General features: G+C 52.7%; 1 protein-coding gene across 1 annotated transcript; it reads left to right on the top strand.

Annotated features, from left to right (window-relative positions):
• The first annotated feature begins 1,748 nt into the window (after nucleotides 1–1,748).
• On the top strand, nucleotides 1,749–4,933 carry LOC129058206 (hornerin-like). The gene is made up of 2 exons (XM_054550165.1): nucleotides 1,749–4,317; nucleotides 4,610–4,933. Exons 1-2 carry the CDS (start codon nucleotides 3,483–3,485, stop codon nucleotides 4,804–4,806), a joined length of 1,032 nt encoding a protein of 343 aa, XP_054406140.1. The 5' UTR covers nucleotides 1,749–3,482; the 3' UTR covers nucleotides 4,807–4,933.
• The last annotated feature ends 16,898 nt before the right edge of the window (nucleotides 4,934–21,831 follow it).

Here is a 21,831-nt window from a genome sequence, read left to right as displayed (position 1 = left end):
CACTCGTGGTAACTAACCTACTCTGTGATAACTAACCCACTCTCAGGATAACTAACCCACTCCCATGATAACGAAACTACTCCCCTGATAACTAACCCACTCTCAGGACAGCTAACCCACTCCCATGATAACTAACCCATTGTCAGGATAACTAACTCACTCTCATGATAACTAACCCACTCCCGTGATAACTAAACTACTCCCATGATAACTAACCCACTCTCAGGACAGCTAACACACTCTCAAGATAACTAACCCACTCTCAGGATAATTAACCCACTCCCATGATAACTAAACCACTCTCAGGATAACTAACCCACTCCCATGATGACGAACCTACTCCCCTGATAACTAACCTGTTCCCGTGATAACTAACCCACTCTCAGGACAGCTAACCCACTCCCAGGATCACTAACCCACTCTCAGGATAACTAACCCGCTCCGGTGATAACTACCTCACTCCTGTGATAGCAGCAGGAATCCATTAATGAGGGCTCAGATTCACCCTGCGAAGGCCCCACCTCCCAACACTGTTGCATTTGGAATTAAGTTTCCCTCACATGAACTCTGAGACTCACACTCAGCGTAGAGCAGGCTTCATGAAATAGACCTTCTTCTCTTTGATAGCCACCATTGGCAAAGGGAAAAGTGAAGCCATGGACTTGGAGAAAGCACTCACCACACACATACCTGGCAAAGAATGTGCTTGCCCAATGGAGCCCAGTCTCCTTAGAGTGGCTCAGGTCCCTTTCCTTGGGAAATGCTGCCACAGGAAGGCCAGGACTGGCTCATCCTGGGAAAGGGGAGGCGACCTGCCACCACCATCCTGGGTGGGCCAGAGGGAAATGGCAGGTGTCCTTCCACATCACCAAGAGAAAGGGCAGGGGGCTCCGACTCTGAGGGAGGGTGCAGGGACCTGCCTTCTGTCCATCTGTTATCCGGGGAGGGGTGTTGGTCTTCGATCTTCTGCATGAACAAATGTGATTTTCTCAGTGTGAGCTGCTTACCCCAGACTCCATGGCACATAAACGCCCTTGCCCAGGTCTCTCTTATAACTGGTTTTGCCCCATCCTGAACTCCCTGGGGCTCTGCAGGCTATTCATGCTTCATTCCTAATGCAAATCATTGGTGAAATTCTGTTGCAATGTTGTCCAAATCAGAAAACACATGTTGGATTTAAAACATAAGCACTGAGAGGAGCCGTAGCAGCCTGGATCTCCCGTGGGTGGCTCTTCCTCTGTTGCGGGCTGGGTAGGGGGGGGTGGACTCAGTGCGTGTGGACAGGACCAGCAGTGTGCACCTGCCCACAGGACAGCCACTGTGGGGAGGAGACCCAGAGGCCTTGCGGTGTCCCGGGGGACACTGGGTGCACCTTGGGGGGACCCAAACTTGGCTCCTCCCTTATCCCCAAGCTCATTAGTGCTGGGGTTGGTTTCAAATGACCCACATCACTGGGCTCTCAGAAAGGTGGCCAGGCAGGCCAGTATCTGGCTGTCTATCTATGTATTTGTGGGTCTATCAGTCTGTTCCTCAGTCAGTCAGTCTGCCTATCTATCTATCTATCATCTATCTGTCCATCATCTATCTATCATCATTTCTAAGGAGGCTGGGTCTGCAGCTTCACCTTCCGGTGCCCATATCCCAGGGAACTTTGTGCTCAGCGTCCTGAAGGTCCCCACTGACCCCCAGGCAATGTCAGAGCCCCTCCTGCTGGGAGCGTTTCCCTGCTGAGGCAGACACGGAGCAGAAACCAGACAGGAACTCACTTTATAAAGACATCCTGGCCAAATGACTTATAGCCAGATAGCAGGCGTAACTGATGAAGTATTTACATACACATTTGGAATAGAAGGCACCACTAGGAGTGGCAGGAGTATCATTATATAATTACGAAGTTGGCTAAGTGAACAAAGTCTGACTTTTAAAATAACGTGCTATTTTAAAATAATATTTTAAAACAACACAACCACTAACTGCAGGAAATTGGTCAAATTTGCTCCATCTCTGAATCTGTCATCTCATTTGTAAATGAGGGATAAGTTGTCCTCTAGATACTTGTATATACAAACAACATAAAATTGACCATTTTAAGTTACAAGACTGAGTAGCATTTAGCACCCTCCATGCTGTGCAAGCTGCCACCTCTGTCCAGTTCCAAAACATGTTTCTCACCCTAGAAGGAAATCTTGCACCCCGCAGCAGGCTCTTCCCACCCGCTCCCACCCCTGCACCCACCACTCTTTCTGTCTCTGTGGATGTAGCTGTTCTGCATACTTCATATAAGAAGAGCCACCCAGCATGAGAGCTTCTGTGCCCGGCGCCTTTCCCTTTGCCTCCTGTGTTCCAGGTTAATCTGTGCGGGGCCCGGGTCAGCACTTCATCCCTCAGTACGGTGGACGCCGCTGTGTTGCAGGGACAAACCCCCATCTGCTTCTCTCTCCTTCAGGGGTGGACGCTGGGGTTGCTTCTACATCCTGGCTATTGTGGGTAATGTTTCTGTGACATTCGTGTGCAGACATTTGTTCAGGAACCTGTGTTTAGCTCCCTTGAGCATATGCTGAGGAGTGAAGTTGCTGGCCCATATTGATGATTCTGTGTTTAACTTTTTGAAGAGTCATTCTAGAAACGCTGAGGAGTTAAGTAAGACGGTGTACACGGAAATTTCTAGTAGAAGATCCCTCCGCACACAATGGAAGCATCCACTTCTTTAGTCACTGAAAAGCACAGGACATGGCATTAGCGACTTCAGCCCCTCAGAGAGTGAAAACGGCAGGCAACAGAGAAAAGAGCTGCTGCATCTGTGGCCATTTAGGGATTTTTATTTATTTATTTATTTTTTACTGTTTTAGAGACAGCATCTTACTATGCTGCCTAGGCTGGATTTGAACTTCTGGGCTCAAGCGAGCCTCCCGCCTCAGCCTCCCGGGTGGCTGGGACCACAGGGCCATGCCACCATGCCCGGCTATAGGGATTTTTTTAATGCAAAACTGAGCAGGCGCTCTGTGAGCTCACCCCTTACTGGGAACTCTTGGAGTAGCCATTCCTTTCGCTCATTCTGGAGCAGATGGAGTGATGGGGAACATCACAACTGTTCTTCAAGTCAGAGCTATCGAAAAAGAGACTCAGCAGAGGTCTCATCTCAGCAGATGAGGTCTCATCTGACCCTCATCGTTGTACAATTTATTATTAAAGTCATGATGGGAGGATGATGTTTTCGTCACTACGTGGGATGTCACACACTCAAGAAGGTGACCCTCATGTGGTGACAGCTCATCCGTAAGCAGGGGCGTCTCTGAATTTGAGGGCAGCTGGGCAGTGAGAACAGAACAGAAGCAACTTGCAAAAGCTGCTCAGGCCAAACTGGTGAGCCACAGACTTCACTCGGGCACTGCCCGGCTTAAAAAGTCCTGCTACGCAATAAGTCTCAAAGGTCTTGTTATACAGGACACTCGGGAGGGTGATGCTGTGTCTCACAGACACAAATGCCTTGGCCGTGGTGCTGTGGCAGCAGGGTGTCGCTGTGGGCAGCAGGGCATCACCGTGGGCAGCAGGGCCTTGCCATGGGCAGCAGGGCCTCGCCGTGGCAGCAGGGCGTCACTGTGGGCAGCAGGGCGTCACTGTGGGCAGCAGGGCGTCACTGTGGGCAGCAGGGCCTCACCATGGCATCAGGGCATTACCGTGGGCAGCACGGCCTCACCGTGGCATCAGGGCATCACCGTGGGCAGCAGGGCCTCGCCGTGGGCATCAGGGCGTCACCGTGGGCAGCAGGGCGTCACCGTGGGCAGCAGGGCCATGCCGTGGGCAGCAGGACCTCGCCGTGGCAGCAGGGCGTCACTGTGGGCAGCAGGGCCTCATCGTGGCAGCAGGGCCTCGCTGTGGCATCAGGGCGTCACCGTGGGCAGCAGGGCATCACCGTGGGCAGCAGGGCCTCGCCGTGGCAGCAGGGCCTCGCCGTGGGCAGCAGGGCGTCACTGTGGGCAGCAGGGCCTTGCCGTGGCATCGGCATCACCATGGTCAGCAGGGCCTCGCCGTGGCATCACGGCGTCACCGTGGCATCAGGGCGTCACCGTGGGCAGCAGGGCCTCGCCGTGGCAGCAGGGCCTCGCCGTGGCAGCAGGGCCTCGCCGTGGCATCAGGGCGTCACCGTGGGCAGCAGGGCCTCGCTGTGGGCAGCAGGGCGTCACCGTGGGCAGGAGGGTGTCACCGTGGGCAGCAGGGCCTTGCCGTGGCAGCAGGGCGTCGCCGTGGCATCAGGGCGTCACCGTGGGCAGCAGGGCGTCACCGTGGGCAGCAGGGCGTCACCGTGGGCAGCAGGGCGTGGCCGTGGGCAGGAGGGCATCACCGTGGGCAGGAGGGCATCACCGTGGGCAGCAGGGCCTCGCCGTGGGCAGCAGGGCGTCGCCGTGGGCAGCAGGGCCTCGCCGTGGGCAGCAGGGCCTCGCCGTGGGCAGCAGGGCGTCACCGTGGGCAGGAGGGCGTCACCGTGGGCAGGAGGGCGTCACCGTGGGCAGCAGGGCCTTGCCGTGGCATCGGCATCACCATGGTCAGCAGGGCCTCGCCGTGGCATCACGGCGTCACCGTGGCAGCAGGGCGTCACCGTGGGCAGCAGGGCCTCGCCGTGGGCAGCAGGGCGTCACCGTGGGCAGCAGGGCGTCTCTCCTGGCCCGGTGTCGGTTCTGCTTTTCTTCACTCTCAGCTGCCTTTGATGGTGGTGATGAGTCCCCCTTCCTAAAATGCGCAGTGCAGAGTCCTTACAGCTTTCTCCCTTTTCATCCCACGCTTCCCAAACGTTTTATTTTAAACTGACGATAGACTCACGAATGGCTGCAGAGAGTGCGGCTCGCGCGCCCCTTGCCGGCTGCTTGGCGTGTGGCGCTGCCGGGGTGGGCGCGGGCGCTGGTGCAACCGCGCAGACCAAGGGCGGCCCCTACGCAGCCACTTCCGGTTTTCCACGCACGCCCCTCCTGAGTCCATCCTGGATCCCACGTGATTCGTTCAATATTCCCGCTCGTCTCCTCCATCCTCCGGAATTCGCCGTCTCCGCTTGCCTGCTGTGACTTCCACGCTTCTTGCTGTGCGGCGGTTCAGCTGTTGGGTAGAATCGGCCTGGGTTTCATTTGCACCGTGTTTTCTGCTGACTGGAGCGAGGCTATGGAATTTTGGCGGGAGCCCCCCCGGGGCCCAGCTGAGCCTCCCGAGTGTCCTGTCGCGGTGTCCTGAGGCGGGGTCATCTGACAACGGGGACGTGGGCCAGGGTCCTTCCACGGTGATGAGCATCTGGGGGAGCTGCTCTTCTCGGAGATGCGAAAGCTGCTTCTCTCCGTCTTCCACCCGCTGGCTTCCACATCCATCGGGGGACTTCCCTGCCCCTAGCTACTGTGGAGTTTAACCTTGACGCTGTTAACGCACCTGTGGGCTTCTCGGAGATGCCAACGCTGCTTCTCTCCATCTTCCACATCCACTGGGGGACCTCCCTGCCCCTGGCTACTGTGGAGTTTAACCTTGACGCTGTTAACGCACCTGTGGGCTTCTCAGAGCTGCCAAAGCTGCTTCTCTCCATCTTCCACCCAGCAGCTTCCACATCCATCGGGGGACCTCCCTGCCCCTTCGTTACTGTGGAGTTTAACTGTGGCTCTCTGTTGACTCACCGGTGGGCTTCTCCAGTGAGGAGCTGGCGCTTCCCCTCTGCACATGCATTTATTTGATTATTTACTTATTTCAGTATGGACTCATGAGTATTTATATGCTATGGCACAAAATACATTTTTTAAAATATTGTTGCCTCAGTTGTCCCACGCTGACCCTTGGAAGCTCCTTCAGGCTGGACAGGCTTTTTATTGTGTTCTTTTGACAAACACACACCCTCTCTGGGGGCACGTCCTTGGTTCCCGGAACACAAGATGCTCTAAGCTGGTCCTGGATCTTCCCTGCCTCAGCCCTGGCATCCATCAGTTCTCCAAGGACCCCAGGTCTCATTGATTCCAATCCAACAACATGGTTTATTTTAGCCTGAGTTGTTCATTGTCTTTAGGAGTGAAAAGATGCCTCTCCTTGTCTATAGTATATTTATATATTTGTTTGATTCTAGTTTCAGAATTGCAAACCCACATGCTACGATAAGTACCTTTACTCACTAGATTGCTGTGTCCCCGCCCAGTCAAGGCTGTTTCCGGGGTGCCTGGGTTGGTTGCATCTCCCTGCCCTCCAGGATCTGTCCCTCTGCAGTGCAGGAGGCTCATTTTTCTGTGACTATTGTCCATCCTGGGTTACCCCCCACCTAAGGTCCTGGTGGGTCACAGTCGCTCATTTCTGGAGCAGACGGAGGGATGGGGAACATCACGATTGTTCTTCAAGTCAGAGCTATCAGAAAAGAGACTCAGCAAAGATGCTCAGCCTCTCCCCATCCTGACACCCCTTCCCACTCCCCAGTGCCCGCACCACACAGGAACCGGTTTCTAAGGCTTCTGGTTCAATCAGTAAGCAGGTGGCAGCTGCATGTGATCCTGTTCCCCTTCCTTCTCTCGTGTGGGGGCACTGGAGACAACTGTTCTTAGGTCTTCTCCACTCTCACCGGATAGTCCACCCTGGAAACCTGTCTGCTTCTCCTCACAGGGACCCTCCTCCTTCCTCAAGCCCCACAGCGCCCTGTTGTGTGAATTCACCTGTTCATTCAACCCACCCTTCCACATGACAGAACGTGTGCTTTGTACGTAATAAGTATTTTCTCTGTTAGTTGCCCTTGACTTATTGTTTTGGTCATGCATTTAAAGTGGTTTGTCAAATTTATCAGTCTTTTTCCTTTGTTACCTCTGGATTTTGAGTCATAGTTGGAAAGTCTTTCTCTGAACCAACGTTAAGGAATTTACTCATTGTTTTCTTCGAGTAGTTATGAGGTTTCATGTTTAAACATGGAGATCCCCGGTCCATTGGGAGTTAATTTTTATGTACAATGTGAGATAGAAACTTAATTCTGTACTTTTCCAAACAGCTGCCCAGTAGTCCCAGGATCCATTACGAAAATGACCATCTTCATCCCGGAGCTTGGAGACTCCCCTCTGTCATAGACTAAATTTTCACCGTATTTGGGTCTATTTCTGGAATTTCTGTTTATGAACCACACTTCTGTGATTTTAAAGGTTTGTGATGCTGTCTGATGGGAACTCTATTTCTGAAAAGCTTTTCGTAGATTTTACTTTTAAACGTTAGTTCCCATACACATTTCGTTCCTCTCAGGCATCTGATGATGTGAGCCCGAGTCCTGCTCTTCCTGCCTCTGTACATGCTTCATTCTTCTCAGGCATCTGATGATGTGGGCCCAAGTCCTCCTCTTCCTGCCTCTGTATAGGCTTCATTCTTCTCAGGCATCCGATGATGTGGGCCGGAGTCCTCCTCTTCCTGCCTCTGTACATGCTTCATTCTTCTCAGGCATCCAATGATGTGGGCCCAAGTCCTCCTCTTCCTGCCTCTGTACACGCTTCATTCTTCTCAGGCATCTGATGATGTGGGCCCAAGTCCTCTTCCTGTCTCCTGTCACCACCACTTTCCCTGACACTCTGTTTTGTCATTTACATTCTCTTGGTAGTTTTTCTGCCTTTCTTTGATGTCCCCTATCACATTTCCATTTGAGATTTGAGTCTATTTTCCTAGGGGACCGTTAAATTTATTACGTTAAGAGCAGTTTTAGGTTTATAGTAAAACTGAGCAGAAAATACAGAGAGCTCCCATAGAGATGTACAACCCCCTCTGAGACACACATGGTCCTCTTATTGACACCATGCATTAGTCTGGTGCATTAGCCATAGCTGATGAAACAATACTGATACATTATCATTAACTGATGTCCATGGTTTACATCAGGGTTAACACTTGATGCTGCACATTCCAGGGGTTTTGAAAATGTGTAATGACGTGTGCCCCCCACCACAGTGCCATGCAGAGGTGTGTGCCCCCTACCACAGTGCCACCTAAGATTCTCTGCATTCCATCGGTTCACCCCTCCCTTCCCACAACCTCGAACCATGGATTTCTTTCACTGTCTTCAGAGTTTTGCCTTTTCCCGCAGGTCCTGTAGGTGAAACCATAGGTTGGGGTCTTTTCATAGGGGCTGCTTTCACTACGGATGTGGATGTGCGCTGAGGTCCTTCACGGTGTGTGTAACTCGTGGTCCAGCTTTTTCCAGTGCTGGATTCTCTGCAGTGTCTGATGTACCACAGTTTTGTAGGAAGCCCCCATGCCATCTTCCACAGTGGCTGGGCCACTTGCAGTCTCCCCAGCAGGAATGAGCGTTTCTGTTCCACATCCCTGCCGGCTGCTGGTGGGGCTCAGGTTGGAGTCAAGCTGTTCTATGAGGTGCTCTTTCATTAGGCAATGAGTACTTATAACTCATACAGAAGTATTATTATTGTGTGTGGTATGTGTTCTTTATTTCTAAGATAATTTTGTCTTTTTTTTTCATTTATTTCCTGAGTTAAATCAACTATTTTTATTATTCTATTTTTCGACCGTATCTTACATTTCTAAATTTCTGATTCAAGGTGGCTTTTCAGATATTCCAAGGCTGGCTTGAGGATATTTAATTTCTCAGGGGTGTTGATTTACACATTTCTCTGCCTCGTGGCTGTTTTGGGGGAGTTTTCTTCATTCGGCTTTGGTGAACATTTGCCCCCTGGTTTCCCGCCACAGCTCTGTGTAAATTGTCTTTCTCCCTCTCTTTGGTGACGGTGGGTGACGTAGAAGGCTCTGGCCTGATGGCTTCTGTGTGACTGTTCTCGAGGGGAGGGTCCGCCCCTCAGCTGTGGGGTCCCCTTCTGTCTTGCAATCCGGAAGTCGTCCTGTTTTCCTTTGCTCCCCAGTCTTCCTGTTTCCCTTTGCTCCCCTTCTTCTCCCCCAGGAACTCTGTGTTTGGGAGACTGGACTGTAAGTCAGGCTTCCGCCCTGGGGTCTGGCTGTGAACAGGTGGGCTCTGCCTCCCGGGCTTGCTCCCTGCCCAATGGGCCTCAGTGGCGCCGGCCCCGGCTCCACCTCTCAAGGGCGTCTGTGCAGGTCTGTGGCTCAGCCTCCTTCATTCTCAGTAACTCTGTCCTCCGGGGACGTGGGGTGCTTGCTCCTCCCAGGGGTGTTTCTCAAGCTACTTTCCTCATCAGGCCCCACAGGGCCTCACAGGCAGCCTGCACCCCCACCCTCCCGAGCTCCTCCTCCCGCCTTAAATGCCTGCTTCCTGAGCCTGTGAGCTCCTTGAGGCCGGGCCAGGTCCTAAGGTCTCCGCATCTCCAGTGCTGGACGCAGCTCAGGGAGGGGTGTCTGAGGCAGATGTCCTGTGCCATCCTCCGTTCAAGGCACCCCGTGTCCAGCTGCGATGTCCAAAGGCCAAGCAGCAGCCAGCGAGCAGGACAGGCTCAGGGGGATGCCTCGCTGGGGAGTCTCTGCCGTCACACCAAGCACCCAGACCCCTCAGCGGACACCTGGACTTCGGTAGGAGGAGGCCACGCAACCTAGAACATAAATAATTCAAGTTCTGCCCTTTAATATGAGACATATAACTATGAGGTCATTTTTTCCAGGTTTCAGAAAAGGAATTTTCTTAAAAGCAGCATAGGGTTGTGTTTGTACCGATGGTTCGCCCAGTTAAGATGGATTTTAATAGTTTCTCCTCTTTCCCATTTTCTTCCTATGTCTTTCTCCACAAACAGGAGCTGGGGGCTGGACCCCACTCATATCAAACAAGAACCAGTGGCTGCAGATCGACCTCGGAGAGAGGGTGGAGGTCACGGCGGTGGCCACGCAGGGTGGGTACGGGAGCTCCGACTGGGTGACCAGCTACATCCTGATGTTCAGCGACAGCGGCTGGAACTGGAAGCAGTACCGGCGGGAGGACAGCATCTCAGTAGGTCCCTGGTGGGAGGACAGTGTCTCGGTGGGTCCCCAGTGGGAGGACAGCCTCTCGGTGGGTCTCTGACGGAAGGACAGCGTCTCGGTGGGTCCCCTCCTGGCAGCACTGGCTCCTGGGGCCTGGCCTGCAGGGATGTCGTCCCCAGGGAGCCCTGGAGAACTTGGCTCCAGTAGAGAACAAGCAGCTCCAGGATTTCCTGGCCAAGGTTTCCTGCGTTTTCAGATGCACAGTTTAGTAAGTATGTAATACAGTAAAACAATTCTATGGCATAGTGGGAAATGGGAAGAAATCCTGGGGTTTCTACTAAAACCATGGACGGCATCATGTGTAACCAGCCTGCGTTTCGCACAGTCATTTGGAGGGTGGTGTTGGGACCACATCACTTCACATGAACCCAGTGAGCACAGCCTGACCCCTACACTTTTGGTCTGAGGCTTCTGAAAGGCACGGATGGACCCGTCTCCCTGTGCACAACCGTTCTGTGGGCTCTGCCTTCTGTCCCGTGACCACATTCAGTAGGTTTTTGGGCAGAGACTGCCTTGAGATTCAACGACCTTGTGTCTCTGGTCCCTAAACTGTCACACACCTGGGCTTCTTTGGGGCAAAATGTTTTTGTTTGCCTAGCTTGTGACTTTTAACAAGTCATGCAATTTTCTGCATATCTTTCATGACATAATTACTGAAGTATCCCAGACAAATTCGTTTAACCTTGCTGAGCTCAGAGAGTGGTTTAAAATGTTCAGTTTTGTGGCTGGAGTGAAGCCCCAATAAAGGAGACACTGGTGGCTGTTGTTTACAAACAGCAGCCACCACAGAACGGACGGCACGGGCAGTGGGTGTTTGGGAATGGACGTTGAGGGGAGCCGGTGTGAGGGGCTGTGGCCAGGGCAGGGCATCAGCCTTCACTTAAAACACCAGCTGAAGGCAACAGGGATGGGAGGAGGCCGTGAGCTCCGTGCCATACTCAGGCAGCTCTGCATTTCCTCTTCGGGGTCTCCCTGACAAGAAGGGAGAACAGAGGTTCTCAGTGAAGCTCTCATGACCAGCACAGATGAGCCAGAGAGCCCAGGAGTGGCTCTCGTGGGTCAGCCACGTCCCCTGCACAGACCTCCCGGACCCCGGCTCTGTGTCCTCCATGTATGGAGGACGTGGGCTGGGTTGACCCTGGGATAAGCCAGGGCTGGGACCACCCTGGCCAAAGCGGACGGAGGGGACGTGAATGATGGTTCAGCAACCCCGTCGTGGGAATGGACGCCAGACCAGCTGTGACTCTAGTTACAAATCGAGTAGTAGCTTCAAAGACAGGTCCCATCCTGGGAACAGATGCCAGATCAGCTGTGACTCTAGCTACAAATCAAGTAGTAGCTTCAAAGACAGGTCACCACTGCGGCATGCACATCAGCACTAATTATATTAAGATTGGGTTGTTGGCACGATTTAGAAAGAACAAAGGGAGCTGGAGACACTGTGGGAATTCTCACCTTCCTGTTCCAGCTGTGCTCTCAGTATCCCTCTCTTCCTGCTGACTGTCCTCAGGGGAAACAGATTCAGGACCAAGCTCCGGCCACGCTGAGGGGGACACACTGCTAACTGCAAAGGCCACGATAACTGCACTGTCATCGTGGCCCTCACCTGTCCCCGGTATTCCTGGGAGGCCCCTTTAATTATAAGCAAATGCCATTTGTTGTTTGGCTTTTTAAAATTGTGGCGCAATATATATAACAAAAAAATTACCATTTTATTCATTTTCAAGTGTGTAATTCAGTGACCTAAGTGTCACATTGTTGTGCAAACATGGACACCATCCATCTCTAGGACTTTCTCATCTTCCCGAACCGAGACTCTGCCCCCATTAAGCACACTCCCTATCCAACCCCTCAGCGCCCAGCACCTCCATCCCACTCACCGTCTGTGTGACTTTGACGACTCTAGGGACCTCATAGAAGTGGAATCAGTCAGTATTTGTCTTTTTATAATTAGCTTCTTCCACTTAGCACCACATCCTCAGGTTTCACCACATCGTACATGTGTCAGAATGTCCTTCCTTTTGAAGAGTAAATCACTCTGTTGTATGGATAGACCACATTTTGTTTATCCCTTCACCCATGGAGGGACTCTTGGTTGCTTCCATGTTTTCACTATTATGAATAATACTGCTGTGAACATGGGTGTACAAGCATCTCTTTGCAAGCTGCTTTCAGTTCTTTCGCATACATATCCAGAAGCAGCATTGCTGGATTATGTGGTAGAACCGTGTTTCCGTCTTTTGAGGAAACGCCCTACTGTTTTCCATAGTGGCTGCATCATTTCACATTCCCCAGCCATGCAGGAGAGTTCTCGCCGCCCTTCTGTGCTGACACTGCGTATGGCGCGTGTTGTTTAGTAGCAGCAGTGCTGTTGGGGGTGAGGCGTTGTCTGGCTGTGGCCCTGAGCTGCGTCTCTGGATGACGAGTGATGCTGAGCTTCTCACTTGCCGGTGGAGCCTCCGCACATCTTCTTTGGAGGAATGTCTATTCAGGTCCCTCGTCCACTGTTAAAATCAGATCATTTTTACTGCTGTTATTTAACTGTGGGAGCTCATTCTGTATTGTGGATATTAACCCTCTGTCATCTGTGTTATTTGCCCGGGTTTTCTCCTGTTCTGTGAGCAGCGTCTCAGTTGCTGACACCGTCTTTCGATGCACCCATGTGTTCAGTTCTATTTGCCCGGGTTTTCTCCCGTTCTGTGAGCAGCCTCTCGGTTACTGACACCATCTTTTGATGCACCTGCTTGTTCAGTTCTATTTGCCTGGATTTTCTCCTGTTCCATGAGTGGGCTCTTGGTGGCTGACATCTTTCAATGCACCTGTGTTTGGTTCTATTTGCCTGGGTTTTCTCCTGTTCTGTGAGTGGCCTCTCGGTTGCTGACACCATCTTTCAATGAACCTGAGTGTTTGGTTTTATTTGCCTGGGTTTTCTCCTGCTCTGTGAGCAACCTCTTGGATACTGACACCATCTTTCGATGCACCTGTGTTTGGTTCTATTTGCCTGGGTTTTCTCCTGTTCGGTGAGTGGCCTCTCAGTGGCTGACACTGTTTTTCGATGCACCTGCATGTTCGGTTCTGATGCGCTCAGTTCTATTCCGCCTTTTGTTGTTCTGCTTTATTTATATTTTAAAACGATATTGACAAGTTATGCTGGAATAACTTATCCATACATAATATCAGCTGAGCTATAATTACCATTTTACTTTCTAATCTAAATGTCTCCTCTTTTCAATTTTCTTTTAACCATAGATATTTTTACTTTCACGGAAGCAAAACCTCACTAGCTGATAATTACTAGTATTAATGTTATACTATGATCCTTATTTAAAATAAGACAGGGATGATACTTACAACTTCCACATGATTATTCAGTTATCTGCCTTTACAGTGAGTCACACGCGATACCGACATCTTCAACACAGTTATTCCGTTATCCGCCTTTACAGTGAGTCACACACGATACCAACATCTTCAACACCGTTATTCCGTTATCCGCCTTTACAGCGAGTCATACACGATACCAACATCTTCAACCCAGTTATTCCGTTATCACACGTGATACCGACATCTTCAACCCAGTTATTCCGTTATCCGCCTTTACAGCGAGTCATACACGATACCAACATCTTCAACCCAGTTATTCCGTTATCACATGTGATACCGACATCTTCAACCCAGTTATTCCGTTATCCGCCTTTACAGCGAGTCACACGTGTTCACTGGGACTTTCCATTTCCATAAGCATTTGCTTTAGACACAGCTTAGCACAGGACAGAATTCAAGAGCCAGCGACAGGGCAGAGTGGAAATGAGTTTGTGAGGCTGCCACATAGGCGGAGCCACGAGGTGCTGCTGGTGGCTGTTTATGCTCATTTCTTGATCACATGCTAAACAGGGGGTGGGTGATTTCTGGGTGTCCCGGGAAAGGGACGCAGCCTTCACGGGTGTCCCGGGAAAGGGGCGCAGCCTTCACGGGTGTTCTGGGAAAGGGGCGCAATCTTCCCCTGACTGAGGGTCCCTCCCCTTCTAGACCATGAGGAGTGACTTCCCTAGGTTGCTGGGCATCTGTCAGCTGTGCTGATGCTGGTGGATGTCCTCGGCTGCGACTACATTATAATCAGGTGTAACAGACAGCAAGGGTACCCAGGGTCACTTCTGCCGCCGTCTTGGTTCTGGTGGGTTTGGCCAACTTCAGTCCCCACCCTGTTTTGCCAGCGAGGTCTAGGACCTTTGTCTTGGGAAACCCGTCCTTCCAACCTCCTGTCTCACTCCCAGAGTCACCTGAGCCTTGAGTGGTGTGGCCCCCACTGCCAGAAAACCAGTCCTCTACGTATCTAGCCAGTAGCTAGTTAGTTATCTGGTGAGTTGCTTCTGGAGGGAAGGCCTGGGATGGGCATGGCCGGCCGGCTGGCTCACGTGGACATCCCTGTGGCTTCACCCTCGGCAAAGGGAAAAGCTGCAGCGATGAGACCACATCAGCCAGATGCCCCCGACCCGCCTGTGGGGACCCCACCCGACCATGAGCGGGCTACGCCCTCACACCTATTTCCCCTCCCCCTGCCCGCCTCTCCACTGCTCGGCTCTTCTCTTCCTCTACAAACGCAGGGGCCAGCGAGGGCGAAAGGGATGCCACTGCCCCCACGGGCACCAGGAACACAATGGATGGAGCAAGCAGCTCCTTTGCAGTGTTTCCCTGGGGTGACCTCCAGCTGCTAGAAAGGAAATTCCTACTGCACCCGGCGTGCCCCCCAACAGCCCCACCTGCCCCGGGAAGTGGCCGACCCTGTCCAGGTGTCACTGGCCAGAATTCAGTCTGCTGGGGAATGGCGGCTTGCCAGAACTCAGCCTGTGGGGAAATTGTGGCTCACTGCCACTGCACACCTGGTTTGTGGCTCAGGGGCTGCTGGAAACACGGCTTCCTCCCTTGCTTTCCTAAATGAACCCAAGAGGTTGTGCTTCGGGGGAATCTGTAGTTTCTGCAATAAATATGGGAGCTGTGCCGTTCCCATGAAGAGCCTGTCAGAACCCTCATTCAAAAGTCACCTATTATGAATTTGAGGTGTGAGTTATTCAGGATTCACTGATTACTTAAAATTCAAGTTAGGTTTTCCCCATGGTGCAAGTTCTTCTGTGATAAATACACCCATCTCTGACATTCTGGGAAAATATATTCGAAAAGAATAGAGAGCAAATTAATTAAAGCAAACATCAGTTTTAGAATAAAAACAGTGTTTTATTTAATAGACACTTTTCTTTTTGCCTCCAAGAGTTATATGCTGGTACGTACTCAGAACAAAATTCAATAGGATTATTGAATCATTTACAACTTAATTGTTCTCAGATGTCTTCCAAATACAACCAGAAAACAAACTGGAAGGAGGAGGCCATAACAAGAAAGATTTTAATTGACTCTGTCCTGGAAAGGACATGAACCCTGCAGTTTCTTGAAAGCTACTGCAGCAGGTATGGCGTCTGCCAGCAGGAGAATTCAACCTGAACCATGAAAGGTGGGGTGCGGACAGCAGGTGGCCTTGGAGGTCAGCCTGGTGCACAAAATGGCCTGTGTTCTGCTGGGGTGGGTCCCTGCCTCTGCCCCTGTGTCTTTGCCTCTGTCTCTTTCTCTGTGTGTGTCTGTCTCTCTGTGGGGTTCTGTCTCCCCCATCTCTCTCTATCTCTCTGTGTCTCTCTGTTTCTGTCTCTATCTCTGTTTCACTCTCTGTCTCTGTGTCTCTCTATCTTCCCGTCTCTTTCTCTCCCTCTCTCCCTCTCAGAATTCTGAGTGAGTCATCTGACACATTCTCCAACTGCTATTTCTCTGTAATTAAGATTACACAGCAGCCATTGGTAATAAATTATAGATAGAAAATGATTTATTAGTATAGTTGTGGCCAAAGAAACAACTGCAGGGGGATAGAGGAGATGCTGCTGGTTGCTCAGGGCTGCAGGGTGATGGTCCGGCTTTCTCCTGTCTTTCTCCCTCCCCACCACTTTCTGTGGCTTAAGTGAATAATCTCCGAGATGGGAATGTGTTGGTGACAGTGAGTGCCCTAGAGCTGGGCTCCCGACAGCGGCACACCTGGTGCCTCGCCCTCTGCAGGCCTGGATGTTGCTCAGTGATTGCGCGTGCGGAACAGAGTGGGACGTGCCGTGGGTTCCAGGCTGTGTCCAGCGAGTCCTGATATGGGTCAAGGCAAACCGGTGCGCATGTGCGGAGTCACGGGGACACCAGTGTGCGCAGGTGGCTTCGCCCTCCTGATACGGCCGCACCTGCCTTAGCAGGGGGACAGTCAGGGGACGCCAGGGTGCGCAGGTGGCTTCGCCCTCCTCATACGGCCATACCTGCCTCAGCAGGGGGACCCCAGATACCTCCAGGCAGCCCCAGACCTGGCCTCTCCTGCCTCTGTCTGTTCCCCTGGGTCCTGGGAGCAGGTGCCTCTGCCCTGAGCCCCAGGCCTCATCCCCCTCTGTGGACGCAAGCTGGGCCCTGCCTGCCCTGGCACAGAGGAAAAGGATATGGTTCCCTGGTCACCATCTGTGATCGTCCCGCACTTCCAGAGGCACCAGCTGCGGAGGGAAGATGAGACCCTGGAAGCCCTGAGCAGTGGCCACAGGTGTCCAAAGAGGTGACCTCAGGCTGAGCCACCCAGGAACGCACGGTTTCCGCCATTTACCACGGCACCTGTGATTCTTCCAAGAGTCTGTGGGAAGACACAGAAATGCCCACCAAAGCTGCAAGAAGGAATCATCCCAGAGATAAGCCAGGGTTTCTTCAAGAAGCTCAAGGGCGAGGGGTTTGTGGGCTATTTACACTAAAATCACATTCGTCTTTTCTGACAGTTTGGGGCCTTGCTCTGTTTGAAACGTGTCTCAGACGAATGTGCAAGTTAAGAAGAGTGTCCTGGGGCAGGTTCCCCAGGAACCAGCATTGGGTGATGGTGATGCCACTGGAGGCTGCAGATCCACGTGACCTGGGTCTGTGTCCGATGCGCCCAGGAATCTACGCGGCCTGCAAGGTACAGAGACACACACGTGGCTTGCTTCTAACACCTGGGGTTGAAAAATGATTCTGATTTTTGCTTAAAAAAATGTCAGGTGCAAGTCAAGCCAGGCCCAACCCCACACCGGGGCGCCAAGCACGGCTCAGCATGGGAGGACGTGCGTTTGTTCTCCATCAGCCCCTCCAGGTCTGCAGCAAAGCTCCTGTTTCTGGAGAGGCAGCCGCTCCAGGTCTGCAGCAAAGGTTGTGTTTCCGGAGAGGCAGCCCCTCCAGGTCTGCAGCAAAGCTCCTGTTTCCGGAGAGGGCCGCTCCAGGTCTGCAGCAAAGCTCCCCTTTCCAGAGAGGTGGCCGCTCCACGTCTGCAGCAAAGCTCCTGTTTCCGGAGAGGCAACCTCTGCTTTGCACACACTTAGTGGCTTCTCATTTATCCATGCCCAGAGACCATTAAAGATGTTTTCATCTTGCCAAATGGAAAGAAAATCAGTTTTTGAAAGACAATTAGCCGATTTCTATGGACATTTCTTGATGGAAAAGTGAGCTGTCCCCTCGTGCTCCTGTCTGGCTCTGAAGAGACCCATTTCTGCAGAGGGGAGAGAGAGCTGCATGGGTGCGGCTTTGGGTTTGGTTTTGTTTGTTATTTTTCCCACGGGGGAACCGGCAGATTGGTTTCCTGACATTGCCTGTCCTGTGTTATTCATCAGCACCATATCTCATGGCAACATCAGGGTGTTTGAGGAAAACAATTGACTTGGAGCAGAAATAATCCACGCACCCGACAGATCTCTCTGCAGCAGCTTCTTCCGTGCCGCAGGGCTGTGTTTCCACTGCTGCCTGCCATTCTTTCTGTCCCACCTGGGTTTCCTGATGGGGATGTGGTCCCAGGTGCCCTGGGCTGTGGGCGTTCTGGGTCCCGCTGGCACAGGGCTGACCCCTCTGCAGAGGCCAGGGAGGAGCAGCGGATGGTGCGCGTCACACCACAAGGGAGGCAACACATGTCCACACCATCGCATTCCCTGGCGGGAAGGAACTGCAAGGCCCTCAGTGAGTGGTTTCAACATGAGTTATGGACACAAGTCTCATGACTAAGGTGTGGTGTGGACACAGCTCTCGGCCAACCCCGAGACCCCTGCCCATGCCGAGGCTCCACCGACCCTGAGCCCATGCACAGGCCAAGCTCCCGGCTTCCCAGGGGGCACCCTGGCTGCTTTCCCAGAGAAACACATATGGCCGTGGGACGAACCCTGGAGCAGGTGGACTGGCTCTTTCCCAGTGGGACCCGGGGGGCCATGGGATGAACCCTGGAGCAGGTGGACTGGCTCTTTCCCAGCGGAACGTGGGGGTGCTGTGGGATGAACCCTGGAGCAGGTGGACTGGCTCTTTCCCAGCGGGACGTAGGGGGGCTGTGGGAGGAACCCTGGAGCAGGTGGACTGGCTCTTTCCCAGTGGGACCCGGGGGGCCATGGGATGAACCCTGGAGCAGGTGGACTGGCTCTTTCCCAACGGGACGTGGGGGGGCTGTGGGAGGAACCCTGGAGCAGGTGGACTGGCTCTTTCCCAGCGGGACACGGGGGGGGGGGCTGTGGGACGAACCCTGGAGCAGGTGGACTGGCTCTTTCCCAGCGGGATGTTGGGGGGCTGTGGGATGAACCCTGGAGCAGGTGGACTGGCTCTTTCCCAGCGGGACGTAGGGGGGCTGTGGGAGGAACCCTGGAGCAGGTGGACTGGCTCTTTCCCAGCGGGACGTTGGGGGGCTGTGGGAGGAACCCTGGAGCAGGTGGACTGGCTCTTTCCCAGCGGGACGTGGGGCTGTGGGACGAACCCTGGAGCAGGTGGACTGGCTCTTTCCCAGCGGGACGTGGGGGGGCTGTGGGATGAACCCTGGAGCAGAGTTCTGTCTTCAGTTTCCCCATACCAGTGACCTAGAGGCTCCTGCTGCCCTGCCGGCCCCTGGCACAGTCATAAAAGCCCCAGGATCTCAGACAAGTGAGGGCGGACGCAACTCTGGAGGCCTGTGGGACGTGCTGGGCCGTGTTAGGTCCTCACTTCAGCATCTGCAGAGGCGGCTGCCCTCCCGAGAAGCAGATGACACGTCCTGTGGGATGAGGGCTGGGTCTGGAGCCAGGGCACCTACAGAGCTCCTGCCATCCCCGTAGATATGCCCTCCACACACTGAGGCCTCTCTCTCTCTCAGCTCAAATGCTCAGAACCCTGAGAAGTGGGAAACCAGCAAGAATTGGGTTAGAATAAAGAAAAAGTGTAGAAAGAAACAAAAAGCCAGACAGAGCATCCAAGAATCTGTGCACTTGGGGCTGCAGGCACTGCCCACCCCTCTCCCCACGACACAGCATGGGACGCTCTCCGGGAGAGGCCAGGACCCCCCCTGCAGAGCGGGTGTCCCTTCTCCACCTCATGGGGGGCCTTTGGGGAAGCTCGTGCTGGACCCCTGAGAGGCTGCAGTCCCCCAACACCAACTAGACACTCAACAGGTCTTTTGCTAACTTTGGACTGAAGATTTTAACGAGAGAAGGAGAAAACCCCAAATGTGTGACTATCTCTACCAAACAGGAGCGATTTGGCCAATCGGAAGCCCAGGAGGAGACGGACAGGCAGGCAGGGCCCCGAAGACCAGGCCTCCCTCAGGCCAGGCTGGTCACCGCACCGCAGGCCCAGAGGGAACAGGAGGGAAGCGGCTGAGCTTGGCCCTCCCAGCTCCCTTCCCCCAGGGAGAGGAGAGTTATTTCCTGTTTTCTCCCATTTGCCTGCACTGCAAGATTTTGTTTTGAATTTAGACTGAAATGAAAGGGCTGTAGTTATTTTTATTTAATAGAATTGCTGACTCAAGGCATCTTTATTTTTTCAAGAAAACGTCCAGCATGGCTTCAGAGACACATTTGTTGAAGAGTAGATATTTGATTTTCACAGATATTTTCAAACATATTTGGTTAGATCCCGACTGTAACATTTTCTTCAAATGCAAGTTTCCACCACTTGTAAACAAATAGGCATTTTTGCATAAACAATAACGAGCTTGGAATCAGTGCTTCTGTCTTGTCAGGCATGTAGGGTGTATGGGGCGTGTGGGGCATGTGCTGACCTTGAGAGGGTCGTTACCAGTCACGTGGTTGCTGTGTGGCTGTTTACGGGTCACGCGTGTGGCTGTTTATGGGTTGTGAGTGCGGCTGTTTACAGATCGGGTCACACGTGCAGCTGTTTACAGGTCACGTGTGGTTGTTTACGGGTCATGCTTGCGGCTGTTTACGGGTCATTCATGCAACTGTTTACAGGTCATACATGTGGCTGTTTACGGGTCGTGCGTGCGGCTGTTTATGGGTCGTGAGTGCAGCTGTTTATGGGTCAGGTCACGCACATGGCTGTTTACAGGTCGCACGTGTGGCTGTTTACGGCTTGTGCGTGCGGCTGTTTATGGTCATGCGTGCAGCTGTTTATGGTCATGCGTGCAACTGTTTACAGGTTGTGCGTGCGGCTGTTTATGGGTCATGCATGCGGCTGGGTCATGCGTGTGGCTGTTTATGGGTCACATGTGCAGCTGTTTATGGGTCATGCGTGCGGCTGTTTATGGCTCATGCGTACAGCTGTTTATGGGTCATGCGTGCGGCTGTTTATGGGTCATGCATGCGGCTGTTTACGGGTCATGTGTGCGGCTGTTTATGGGTCATGTGTTGCTCTCCGCAGTTCCAAATGAACAGGTTCCCCCAAAGAAACGGAAAATGCATCCAGGAGCTCTGAAACTTAGGTTTGGAGAACAGTTGTTAATGGAATAAATATTTTGATAAACAATGATTCCTTGTCCTCTAGGTATTTTTAAGTAATTTAATGTACTTTTATAAAGTCTAGGTTTATAAGTTATTGTCTAGAAAATGTTTTCTAAAGATACGGCTAAACAGTAACTTTAAAAATATTTTGTTGATCAATGATTTGCATTTCTGGTGTGCCGTCACCCATGGGGTTGTGTAAGTGTTAGCTACACCAGGTGCAGCACAGTGCAATAGAAGCTGTTAATAGGTATTATTATCTCAACATGCTTCATCAATTTTTCACATATTAAGTGCAATTAATGGTAATATTCTTCTATAATACAGAATTCTCAAAGTCTCACAATCAGAACCTGAGCGAGCAGCACACGTGTTCATCTGATTAAAGGTTAAGGTAGGAACTGCACGTGGCGTGGGCAGCTTCTGCCAGGCCTGGGGCAGCAGCCGGGATGCTGGGGAGGGTGTCTGGGGCCACAGGGGCAGCCCCACCACACACATCATGGCCTCCTCCCTGAGCACGATGGGTGGCTGCTTGAAGCTGGACTTTAAGCTGGACTTCCTGCTAAATGCCTCCCGAGGCGTCTTCCTCTCTGCTGCGCTCCCTCGCTGTCTCTCAGATTTTCCCTCTGGCAACTTGGACCCCTCGTGCGTCCCCTGGCCTCTGCTTCACTGCCATTTCTGCTCAGAGTTTAGCCAAGTTTATGTTTCTTTGAATAAGTCAACATTTAACGACATAAATAATGACTCAAAAAGCAATACCTGGTGATTAAATAAACGAATTCTGATAAACACGCAATCCTAATACTTTTAAGTGCTGTGTAACACGTGCTGTTGAGAGGTGACAGCGTGCTGGCAGCCCTCGCTGGCTCTTGGCGCCTCCTCAGCCTTGGCACCCACTCTGGCCGCGCTTGAGTAGCCCTTCAGCCTGCCACTGCACTGTGGGAGCCCCTTTCTGAGCTGGGCGAGGCCAGAGCTGACTCCCTCAGCTTGCAGGGAGGTGTGGAGGGAGAGGCGCGGGCGGGAAACCGGGGCTGCGCGTGGTGCTTGTAGGCCAGCATGATTTCCGGGTGGGCATGGGCTCGGCCTGGCCAGCAGCTGTGGAGGGTGCACTGGGTCCCTCAGCAGTGCCAGCCCACTGACGCTGCAC

Source organism: Pongo abelii, chromosome 11, assembly GCF_028885655.2.
Source record: "Pongo abelii isolate AG06213 chromosome 11, NHGRI_mPonAbe1-v2.0_pri, whole genome shotgun sequence".
NCBI lineage: Eukaryota > Metazoa > Chordata > Mammalia > Primates > Hominidae > Pongo > Pongo abelii.
Note: the sequence above shows the minus strand (reverse complement) of the source record. Positions and strands in the feature narration are given on the sequence as shown.